General features: G+C 40.7%; 1 protein-coding gene across 3 annotated transcripts in view; it reads left to right on the forward strand.

Moving 5' to 3' along the window:
• The window catches only part of PCCA (propionyl-CoA carboxylase subunit alpha), a 446563-nt gene that overhangs the window by 183058 nt on the left and 250654 nt on the right, over positions 1-12851 (forward strand). For all 3 annotated transcript variants that reach the window (XM_001149000.7, XM_063792625.1, XM_063792626.1), the window contains exon 12: positions 1183-1333. In XM_001149000.7, coding sequence (XP_001149000.5) covers positions 1183-1333 — 151 coding nt within the window. The remainder of the gene's footprint in view (positions 1-1182; positions 1334-12851) is intronic.

The raw sequence follows: 12851 nt of genomic DNA on the forward strand, positions 1-12851 counted from the left end.
AGTAGAAAAGTAGTTAATGTTTTGTTTCTCAGAGCCTTTCTTTCATAGAAGCAAAATCTGTGAAAATGCAAAGTGGTTTGATGATATTTTTTTCAGGGCTTATTGAAGTCATTTTAGCTTAACTTGCCTGCTTGAAGGTGGGTTTGGTATCTTGAAGCCAAACGTGCAGGATTTAATGGATGTATTGCTGATTCTTGTTATTTGTGGCAGTTATGTTCTCTAAAGTCACCTTGATTACTGAATTAGTGAACACTGAATAATTTCCCCTAGGGGAAATACAGGGTTAGGTTCCTGCGAGCCTTTGCTTATAACATTTTCCTCAGTGGATTAATACATAATTTTGTTTTATGTGTATTTCTCGTTTAATATCTGTGGTTGATTCATTAACAGTGAACTCACAATCCTGGCCAACAAGACTATAACACATGCCTGAGTAAAGCTTATCCCACACACATTTTCTCCAGACAGTACTTCATGGCCTTCTTGCACATGGGAACCCCAGACAGCACCTAAGGACAATGCTTGGTGGGCCATTTCACACCATGAAATGACACACACACACACACAAATGCAAAAAAAGTGACACTAAACAGACCTTGAAAAGGATGCTTGTCATAGTATGAGCATTGAAACAAGAAGGGAGAGCATCACCTTGTTCAGCCTTAGCATGCTGGAGTCTCAAATTTTTCACCTCTCTGCACTTGTTCACAAAGGACCACGAAAGCGCCTTAAGTATTGATTTTGGGGTTACAAATAAATTTCAGCAAGTAGGCAAATTTGTAAATATGGACTACATGAGCAATGAGGATTGATTGTGTATGTTAGATACTAAGAAGTTATTTTTCTCCCAGTTTTTGGCTCAAAGCAATTCTGAATATATATGTTAAATATTAAAAGTTGAAGAGTAGTTATATATTTTGTGAATGGATTGAAGTTGCAGAGTAATGTGAAAAGTTCAAATGTTTTATACAAATCTAAAGTTGACTTATTTAAGCATGTTATGCTTAATAATATAGTCAACATATATCATAAAACATATATAAAGCACAATATTTTGAATTCTTAAATTGGTATAGATGATCTATATCTGAGTAAACTTTAAGAAAATGTTTATGTAATGCACACAAAAGATAACTTGATTTTTGTCCAAAATGTAGACAAACACTTTTTTTGTATATGTAGCATTTTTTTGGATGCGGAGACTCGAAGAGCGATGGGAGAACAAGCTGTAGCTCTTGCCAGAGCAGTAAAATATTCCTCTGCTGGGACCGTGGAGTTCCTTGTGGACTCTAAGAAGAATTTTTATTTCTTGGAAATGAATACAAGACTCCAGGTAACAACAACTGTTATTTATTCCTCTCCATGCCTCTGTACTTTACCCTTCCTTCTCCACCCTTTTTTGTTTTATAAATGTTAAAAAATTAACTCCATAAAGTGTTAAATAAAGATTTAGTTTTTATGCTTGTGCTAAGACATCTGTTAGGAATGACGGATAGTATCCCTCTAAAGTTCAATGTCTAGACCTCTGCTTTGTCACTGTTAATACTTTATGTTGGAAATACCACTTTGTTTTTTTCTTGAACCTTTCTAGATGAACTGTATTTGTCAGTGTGTATGTGCTGTTAAGAAAAATTACTCTAGATATTACAAATAGGAAGTGATACAGTGATTGCAAAATCTTTGGAAGGATGGAGGAAGGAAGGGTACCCAGAGTGAACTTCGGTGGTGACTCCCACTGCTGTACCACTCAGCCAGGCTCCCAGAGGAACCGGCACCTCTGCCACAGTGAGGAGGTTGAGAATCAAGTGGCTGCCCTTGGAACTGTTGGCTTTGGGGGACATAACTTCCTTAGTTCTAACCAAATCTCAGGAAGCGACTGGCGTTGTAACCGGTGGCTTTATTTCCTTCCTTCTTCCCTTTTTTCTTTTGTTTAAATTGTGAACTATACAGAAACATACATAGAACACAGGTGAATAATTGAATGTATTATTATAAAGCAAAAATCAATGTAAACATCAACTGGGTCTAGAAGTATTTACAAAACAGCCAGCTCTTTTTACACCAGCCTCATTTTCTTCTCCTTCTCAATGATTCTGATTCCCTCTCCATCTTCCCTAGAGCTGTCTCCTATCTGACTGACTTCTCAGAACCTTCAGTTTTCATATCATTCTTCCTTTGAATTACGCATACCTAAGCAGCATTATTACTTTTGTTTGTTTTTTAAAACTGTATTAATGGGATCGTATAGTATTTGTTCTTTTGTGCCTGGCTTCTTTTTTCAGCATGGCATTTGTGAGATTTGTGCTATTTCATGGAACTCCTGTATGATACATTTTCTAAGAAAATGCCACTATTTCTTTATCTGTTAGATTTCTGTAGATAGTTTATTTCCAGTTTTATGGAATTTGTGTTAGTTTGCTAGGACTACCATAACAAATGATCATTAACTATAGCTTAACACAACAGAAATTTGTTCTCTTACACTTCAGGAGGCCAGAGTCTATCATGCAGGTTCCAGCCGAGTGGGTTCCTTCCTGGGGGGTTGGAGGGAGAATCCACTCCATGCCTCTCTCCTGGTTCTGGTGTTGCCGACAGTCCTTGGTATTCCTTGGCTTTGGCAGCATAACTCTAATCCCTGCCTCAGTTGTCACATTGCCTTCTCTCTGTGCATCTCTGTGCCCAGGGTTCCCGTTCTCTATAGGGACACTAGTCACGTTGGATTCAGGACCCTTCCCATTTAGTACAGCCTCATCATACGTGATTTCCTCTGCCAAGATCCTGTTTTCAAGTAAGGTCACAGTCACAGGTTGTGAGTGGATGTGAATTTTGACACGACACTCTTCAGTCCAGTACACCATTCAAAAAACACATATGGCCTACAGAGATAAATAGATTAGTACTTGCCTAGGACTGGGGTGGGTGAGTGGGGGGATTATGGGCTGATGGCTAAGGGGTGGAATAGGACAGGAGAGACTGAGGAAGGCATACTTATGCCTGAAAACAGTGTCAACTCTTCTTCCATTAGGCCCTTGGGGGAGGGGGTGGGGGGGAGGGGGTGTTGAGTCACTGCAGGCATGAGCTGAGTCGAGCTTAAGCCTTCCTGCAGTGGTTTTCTCACGTGCACCAAGGGGCCGCTTGTGGGATTTCTGCATGCCTGCTTCATCCTGAGCTTGAGGGCTTGCCTCTGACCCTGTGCTTCATGGGAGCCGTGTCTTCATGCCTGTGCCTCTTTCCCAGAGGGAGACTCCTGTGGGCCCTGGTTAGCCATACCATGGGTGCAGGAGGGCTGTTTTCTGTTCGCTGTGCCGTGGCGGTAGACCATCCTTGTGTCCTTGAACTTTGAGGTGAGTTCAGTAGTGGCCCTGCCGCTCCCCAGCCGTCGGGAAGCTGATGTTCTGGGCTCCAGGTGGATTTCTACCTCTTTCCTAATGGTTATCTTTTGCGTGCTATGGCTTTCTTCATGCTTTTACTCTCGACCTGCCTGTTTGAAGACAGTTCACGTGTGCCTCTGTAAGCAGTGTATAATTTTTCTGCCCAGTTTGATACGTTTGTCTTGTATCTTGACCATTTGCTCCTTAGAAAGTTGACAGAAATGCTGGTATATTTGAGTTTAAATTTCTAATTTTTAAAAATGTTTTCTTCTTGTCCAATCTCTGGCCTTTTTCCTTTTTTTTTCTTTCTTTTGCAGTATTTATCATTTAATTTTTTCCTGTACAAGTTTGGGGGTTATAAATACTGCTGATCTTTTGGTAGAACCTCTACATTACAACACACATCCTTAATTTATCAAAAACTGATAACAGTGTCTTTTCACCTGAGCTGCCAGACTGACAAGGGAGCTTAGAACATTTAAAGTCCGTTTACTGTCTCCTGACTTGGGTACAATTATCCCCCGAGGCCATTTCTCTTATTATTTTAGTCATCATTCATTCCATTCCTCCCACATATTTACCTTTCTTTGTCTTTTTTTCTGGTAGTTTCTTTTAGAGGTTTACTTGGGACAATCTCTTTTTGTTGACAGCCGATGACTTTATGTTGCCTTGTTCATGAAATACTCTTCTTAGACGTCTTGGCTGTGGGCCGTGGCTCACCCCTGTAATCCCAGTGCTTTGGGAGGCTGAGGTGGGAGGATCCCTTGAGCCCAGGAGTTCAGGATCAGTCTGGGTAACATAGTGAGAACCTGTCTGTACCAAAAAAAAAAAAAAAATTAGAAATCTTAGTTTGGCCAGTATTTTTTTCAATTTATTGAAAATATTATTTCACTGTTTCTGGTGAGACTTCCCCACTCATTCTGCATTCTGCTTATTTGGACATAATTGATTTTTCCTTTTGGTAGCATTTATTAATTTCTGTTTTTGTTAGATTTCCTTTAAGTTTTTGCTGATTCGTGTACATGTATACATGGAATTCATTGAATATTTTGTCTGTAGATTAATGTCTTTTAATTTTTTTTGGAAATTCTCCACCATTATTACTTCTGGAACAATCTCACATACACAGATGAATAAACCTATAAGTTTCATTTTAGACCTCCTTAATATATCTCTTATGTTTCTTATGCTCTCTTTGATATTTTTCATCTTTTTTGGATAATTTCTTCTGTCTTTCTTACCTTCCCTTATGCTGTATTTAATTAATTAATCACCCATTGAGTTCCTGATTTCAATTGTTTATATTTCAGTTCTGAAATTTCTATTTGGTTCTTTTAAAAGTATGATTCATTGGTTTTTATCTTTTCTTGTCTCCTATTTGAATTTTCAATTTTGACTTTTATTTTTTGGACATAATTAACTTATTTGTTTTGTAGTACATGTCTGATAATGTTGACATGTGAAGTCTTATGACTACTTGTATTAACTGCTTTTTATGCTGTTTCTTGGTTGTGCTGTTGAGTTCCTGTTGGGCCTTGTTATTATACTGTCATATACAGTTATTTTAAAAATTGTTATTTTTTTAATCAAAACCTAAGATGATGGATTCTTTCTTATAGAGATTTTTCAATTTTTTTTCTGCCACATGCCTATGGACAGTAGTATTTGTGACTACGGCAATCTAAGCTCAAAGCGTAAGGCTCCTTGAACTCCTGAGGGGATACACAGCCCGGTTGCAGTTCTAGAGAATGGTTGGTTTTATTCCAGTTCAGTCTTATCTTGAGGTTGCATTCCTTTATGGTGCCCACTAAAAGTGGGGGTAGTTTATCAAGATTCTTTGATAAACTGATACTTTGGTGGCCTCTTATCTTCGTGGTTATGCTTTTGATTTGTTGATGCCACCAAAAGTATAGCTTATATTCATAGTCCTTTTTTCCTGGAATGGCAAATGACGTTAGGGCAAAAATGGTGTTGAGTGTTGGGTTTGCAAATCTGTGTTTTCATCTTGGTTTTGGCTGATCCCTTCCTATCTTCTTACCCTGTGATCTTTTTAAGAAGACCTCCCCCGTCTCCCATTCCCCACCAGTTGTTTTCTAGTCCCCAATAAGCCCAAGTTGCAAGCTGAGTGGCTTTAGAGGTACATTATGCCTATAGATTAAATAAGTTTGTGTCCTGACTCTCAACACCCCCCAAAAGCAGTGAGCGGGCAGTGGAATGACAGTCTGTGCCTCACTGCTATCTCACTTTTCCTTTCCAAATCTCATGCATTTGCACATCCAGAACCTCATGCAGTCACATGGAAACCTCAGCTTTAAGGGAGTCTGGGAATAGGCTTTTTAACCATCTGTATTCTGCAGTGTAAGAGTATACCCTAGAAGGAGTTTGGAGGGAAAGTTCAGTGCCAGCCCACCATTTTCACATGAATATAATCACCAAAATTTTAATCTATAAGTTATATGTAAAAAGTTAAAAACATTGCTGTATTTTCCTTGTAAAGTATAACTGTCAAATAATGTGACTGATTTTCCTTAAGTATGGCAAAAGTGATCTATCTAGATGCATTTTGAGACCAATATTGTAAATACTTGTAGCATTTTATAGGTAGTAGCTCAGTAGTTGTTGCTTAAAACTCATACTTCCTTTGAAATCACCTTTGTAGCCTATATTTTATTTTGTGACTATCTTTAGAAGTGACAGAATTTTGCCTTTTGAAGGTTAATTTGATTTTGATTAAAATGTATCTTTATAACTAAGTATGTCTAATTAGATAATTAGCTGGGAAATCATGTTTTTGGTTAAAGTGAAGACTTATTTTGTCATAATGAGAATAATAGCTTGTAATTTGATTCTGAAGACAATTTGAGACGACTGCAAAATATTTGTATTCTATTCTAGACCAAAGAGATCTGAGATTTTTTAATTGAGTTACTTATCAGTATTTATGGAATTGACAAATGGGCAGTTTGTTACTCTGTTCTTGTGTTATCTTTTTTTCCATTTGTTTCTGGCTCATTTATCTCAGGTTATAAGTTTGTTCAAGTTTGTACCATGGTGGTTTCTGGTATAAGACCCGATAGTTGATTTTTTTTTTTTTTTTAAACGGAGTCTCACTCTGTCACCAGGCTGGGGTGCAGTGGCGTGATCTCGGCCTGCAAACCTCCGCCTCCCGGGTTCAGGCAATTCTCCTGCCTCAGCCTCCCAAGTAGTTGGGACTATAGGCGCGTGCCACCACGCCCAGCTAATTTTTGTATTTTAGTAGAGACAGGGTTTCACCACGTTGACCAGGATGGTCTCAGTTTCTTGACCTTGTGATCCACCTGCCTGGGCCTCCCAAAGTGCTGGTATTACAGGCGTGAGCCTCCGTGCCCATCCTGTAGTTGATATTTTTATCAAATAATTCTATGCAGTTGGTCAAGACTATCTAAGTACCTATGTTTTGTGTATTGGATAGCTTGCTAGGAAATTATGTTCTATACCCTCAAAAAATTATAAAAATATTTCAGGAAAAAAAATCAAATTCACAAAGATTTTGTCATAGTACCAGATCTAATATGACAAAAATTGTGAATCATTGACTCATAATGATATGAATCAATGCTATAGAATGTCATGTCCATGTTTGGCCTGAAATTGCCCCACTTCTCACCAGTGGTCTGGGCCCCACACTGTGAGAAAATATTTCACTAATGCCTGCGCTTAGCAAACGTCCCAAGGTCTCTGACTGATTAGAGCTCTTGTTCACGAACAGAGCTCTGATAGTACCTAATGCTGTTAAGCGTGCTATTTAAATAGCATTCTATGATATTTAACATCATACTTTGAGACATTTGTCTCCCATTTAGTGTTTAATCATATTTTTCTCTCTTGCGGTTTACTTCCAGTGACTGTGATCCTGTCAGTTACCAGAATAAGTTAATTTTAATTTTTTAGAATGTATCTGTGTGATAGGGAGTATTTGATGTGGAGGATATAATTAAATGGGAGCATGAACAAAGAATTTTGGACTTCATATGTGTTCAGAAAACTATTCTTACATATTCCAAAGATTTCTTTCTGATATTGTTTAAACAATCCAATTTGTTTTTTTTTTTTGAGACGGAGTCTTGCTCTGTCACCAGGCTGGAGTGTAGTGGCACGATCTTGGCTCACTGCAGCCTCCACCTCCCAGATTCAAACAATTCTCCTGCCTCAGCCTCCGGAGTAGCTGGGACTACAGGCGCATACCACCACGCCTAGCTAATTTTTGTATTTTTAGTAGAGATGGGGTTTTACCATGTTGGCCAGGATGGTCTCGATCTCTTGACCTCATGATCCACCTGCATCGACCTCCCAAAGTGCTGGGATTACAGGCATGAGCCACCGCGCCCGGCCCAAGTGTTCTTTTAATAGTAGACATTCTCTTTCAAATTTCTTTACTAACCTTAAATTATAATACTTAAGGCACATTCACCAAATTCTTTATCTCCCAAGATATATGTTATCTCTAATTAGTGTTTCAGTTTGAGCTAGAGGGCTATAATTTTCTTTGTTCTTTTTTAATTTTTTTTGAAATTTCCTGATTGAACTTTCACTTTTTCCAGCTTCAGAACTGTGTTTTTTTTTTTTGGTAACAGAAATGCATCTTCACTTTCTAAATTTTCTTAAGAGTGAAATTTGAAATAACAATACAGTTTCTCCATAAAGAGATGCAACACTAAGAAAGTCACCACGTTTGGTGCATTAATAGTTGGTTCCGTTGACTGGTTTTGTTCTCAATCTGGTCACAGTTTATGTAACTGAATTACCTTTGCTATCTTCACATATCTTTGCTTTATTTTTTTTAAGTCACTGGTTTTCTGTTGCTTAAAGATAAAGTTTAAATGCTTTTGCATCACAACACAAGCTTTTTTTTGTAGCCCTGATTTTTCCCCCAGATTCCTGTTTCTTGCCGGTGCCGATCTCTGTGTATGACTTGCGAGAGACTCCTTTCTTTTTCCTGAAGGTGCCTTTCAGTTTGACTTCTTTGTGCCTTGTATCATGCCACTCCCATTGCTTGGATTGTTCTCTGTTCACCTCTCACAGTGAACACTGAGCTATGTATCTACCTGCACACCCACACCACACACACCTGTCTCCCCTCTCTGACCATACTTCTCCCTCATCTCACCTCTCTCCACATTTGAAAGATGGACAGCTAGATGGAGAACTACTCTACGGAAACTAGGATTTTGTTAAAATGCTATTTTATTGAAGTGTATTCTAGTAGTCCCCCTTACCATAGTTTTCCTTTCCAAAGTTTCAGCTACATACAGGGTCTACTTCATTTCAAATATATAAAATGGAAAACTTTAGAAATAAACAATTCATAAGTCTTAGATTGTGGACTATCCTGAGTAGTGTGATGAAATCTCACACCCTCCTGCTCCATCCTGCCTGGTACGTGGATCCTCTCTTTGTCTGGCATCTCCATGCTGTAGACACTCCCTCTCCATGAGTCACTTAGAAGCTACCTCACTGCAGTGAGACATGATGGTGCCACTGCACTCCAGCCTGGACAGAGCGAGACCCTGTCTCTGAAAAACAAACAAACAAACAACAACAACAAGAAAAAACAGAAGGAAAAAAAAATCCGCCTTGGTGATCACATCGACTGTATGATACCTCAGTGCTTATGTTCAAGTCACCTCTACTTTATTTCATAATGACCCCAGCATGCAAGAGTAGTGTTGCTGGCAATTCACATATGCCAGAGAGAAGCCATAAAGTGCTTCCTTTAAGTGAAAAGGTGAAAGTTCTAGACTTAGTAAGGAAAGAAAAGAGTCATGTGCTGAGGTTGCTAAGCTCTGCGGTAAGGATGAATCTTCCATCGGTGGCATTGTGAAGAAGGAAAAGAAATTTGTGCTACTTTTGCTGTCAAAAGTCAAACTTCAAAAGTTATGGCCACAGTGCATGATAAGTGCTTAAGATGGAAAAGACATTAAATGTGTGTGTATAAGACATGAATAGAAAAGTGTTCTAATTGACAGCAATCATGTTCTATACTATCCACAGTTTCAGGCATTTGCTGGGGACCTAGGAACATGTCCCCCAAGGATAAGGGGGGACTACTATATATGCAATTTGCTGGGATAATTTTAGTTTCTTATTTTATTGAATGGTAATACTCAGAATTTATAATACTTCGTTTAAAAAAATCTAGTGGTTCATAAGAGTCTACAATGGAAAAGTTACTCTCCATACCACACTTTTATCACAGCCATTTATTTTTCCTCTGTTGAAGCAACCTTTGTTTTTTTAACATACTAATTTGGGAGTATTCCATGCCTAATTTAAAGCATTATCTTTTTCATTTTAATGACTTTTAATAACCTGTCATAGGGATGTAACAGTCATATAATTTCACCAGATCTCTATTGATAATTTTTCCAGTATTTTGCTATCCCAAATAATGCAATTATGAGTGACCCTTTATATCCCCTTTGCACGTGCAGAAGTAGAATTGCTGGGAATATATGTGCTTTTATAAATTAGTTAAGTATTATCAGTTTACCTCTTAAATGAGAGCTTGTTTCTTCTCTCCCTGGCCAAAAGTGTTTTTTGCCTTTTGATCTTTGTGTGATAGTGAAAAATGGTATATTGTTTTCATTGTTTATCATGAATTTTTCTTTATAGATTCATTTATATTTCTGTGAATTGACTATTAGATCCTTTGCCCTTTGGGTTTTCTTATTGATGTGTAGGTATTTGCTTATTTTGGGGGGAAATTAGCCCTTTGTGATATTGTCAGAAAGGAGGGGCTTTGTGAATATTTTCATAGGGCTACAGGGCAGGTGCTTTCTGAGCAAAGACCCTGGCAGTTGTGAGAGGTGACAGCGTGCTGGCAGTCCTCAGAGCCCTCGCTCGCTCTCGGTGCCTCCTCTGCCTGGGCTCCCACTTTGGCGGCACTTGAGGAGCCTTCAGCCCACTGCTGCACTGTGGGAGCCCCTTTCTGGGCTGGCCAAGGCCAGAGCCGGCTCTCTCAGCTTGCAGGGAGGTGTGGAGGGAGAGGCGCGAGCTGGAACCGGGGCTGCGCTCGGCGCTTGCGGGCCAGCTGGAGTTGCGGGTGGGCGTGGGCTTGGCGGGCCCCACACTCAGAGCAGCCGGGCAATGAGGGGCTTAGCACCTGGGCCAGCGGCTGTGGAGGTTGTACTGGGTCCCCCAGCAGTGCCAGCCCACCGGTGCTGCACTATGGCTTGGCCCCAATATTTTCTCTCTGATGGGGAAAAATGGCCACCTGAGGGAAGTACAAATTACAATACTATCCTGCAGCTTGACCTTTTCTGTAAGAGGGAAGGCAAATGGAGTGGAATACCTTATGTCCAAGCTTTCTTTTCATTGAGGGAGAATACACAACTATGCAAAGCTTGCAATTTACATCCCACAGGAGGACCTCTCAGCTTACCCCCATATCCTAGCCTCCCTATAGCTCCCCTTCCTATGAATGATAATCCTCCTCTAATCTCCCCCGCCCAGAAGGAAATAAGCAAAGAAATCTCCAAAGGACCACAAAACCCTCCTGGCTATTGGTTATGTCCCCTTCAAGCTGTAGGGGGAGGGGAATTTGGCCCAACCCGGGTACATGTCCCCTTCTCCCTCTGATTTAAAGCAGATCAAGGCAGACCTGGGGAAGTTTTCAGATGATCCTGATAGGTACATAGATGTCCTACAAGGTCTAGGGCAAACCTTCGACCTCGCTTGGAGAGATGTCATGCTACTGTGAGATCAAACCTTGGCCTTTAATGTAAAGAATGCGGCTTTAACTGCAGCCCAAGAGTTTGGAGATACCTGGTATCTTAGTCAAGTAAATGATAGAATGACAGCCGAAGAAAGGGACAAATTTTCTACCGGTCAGCAACCCATCCCCAGTATGGATCCCCACTGGGACCTTGACTCAGATCATGGGGACTGGAGTCATAAACATCTGTTGACCTGTATTCTAGAAGGACTAAGGAGAATTAGAAAAAGGCCCATGAATTATTCAATGATGTCCGCCATAACTCAGGGAAAGGAAGAAAAATCCTTCTGCCTTCCTCGAGCGGCTACGGGAGGCCTTAAGAAAATGTACTCCCCTGTCACCCAAATCACTTGAGGGTCAATTGATTCTAAAAGATAAGTTTATTACCCAATCAGCCACAGATATCAGGAGAAAGCTCGAAAAGCAAGCCAGGGCCCTGAACAAAATCTAGAGGCATTATTAAACCTGGCAACCTCGGTGTTCTATAATAGAGACCAAGAGGAACAGGCCCAAAAGGAAAAGCGAGATCAGAGAAAGGCCGCAGCCTTAGTCATAGCCCTCAGACAAACAAACCTTGGTGGTTCAGAGAGGACAGAAAATGGAGAAGGCCAATCACCTGGTAGGGCTTGTTATCAGTGTGGTTTACTAGGACACTTTTAAAAAGATTGTCCAATGAGAAACAGGCTGCCCCCTCGTCCATGTCCACTATGCCGAGGCAATCACTGGAAAGTGCACTGCCCCAGAGGACGAAGCTTCCCTGGGTCAGAAGCCCCCAACCAGATGATCCAACAACAGGACTGAGGGTGCCCGGGGCAAGCGCCAGCTCATGTCATCACCCTCACTGAGCCCCGGGTATGTTTAACTATTGAGGGCCAGGAAATTGACTTCCTCCTGGACACTGGCACGGCCTTCTCAGTGTTAATCTCCTGTCCTGGACGACTGTCCTCAAGGTCCATTACCATCCGAGGAATCCTGGGACAGCCTGTAACCAGGTATTTCTCCCACCTTCTCAGTTGTAATTGGAAGACTTTGCTCTTTTCACATGCCTTTCTTGTTGTGCCTGAAAGTCCCACACCTTTATTAGGGAGGGATATATTAGCCAAGGCTGGAGCTATTATCTACATGAATATGAGAAACAAGTTACCCATTTGTTGTCCCCTACTTGAGGAGGGAATCAACCCTGAAGTCTGGGCATTGGAAGGACAATTTGGAAGGGCAAAAAATGCCCACCCAGTCCAAATCAGGTTAAAATATCCCACCACTTTTCCTTATCAAAGGCAATATCCCTTAAGGCCTGAAGCTCATAAAGGATTACAGAATATTGTTAGACATTTGAAAGCTCAAGGCTTAGTGAGGAAATGCAGCAGTCCCTGCAACACCCCAATTCTAGGAGTACAAAAACTGAACGGTCAGTGGAGACTAGTGGAAGATCTTAGACTCATCAATGAGGCAGTAATTCCACTATATCCAGTTGTACCCAACCCCTATACCCTGCTCTCTCAAGTACCAGAGGAAGCAGAATGGTTCACGGTTCTGGACCTCAAGAATGTCTTCTTCTATATTCCCCTGCACTCTGATTCCCAGTTCCTCTTTGCCTTTGAGGATCCCACAGACCACACGTCCCAACTTACGTGGACGGTCTTGCCCAAGGGTTTAGGGATAGCCCTCATCTGTTTGGTCAGGCCCTAGCCCAAGATCTAGGCCACTTCTCAAGTCCAGGCACTCTG

Source organism: Pan troglodytes, chromosome 14 (genome assembly GCF_028858775.2).
Source record: "Pan troglodytes isolate AG18354 chromosome 14, NHGRI_mPanTro3-v2.0_pri, whole genome shotgun sequence".
In the NCBI taxonomy this organism is placed as follows: Eukaryota; Metazoa; Chordata; class Mammalia; order Primates; family Hominidae; genus Pan; species Pan troglodytes.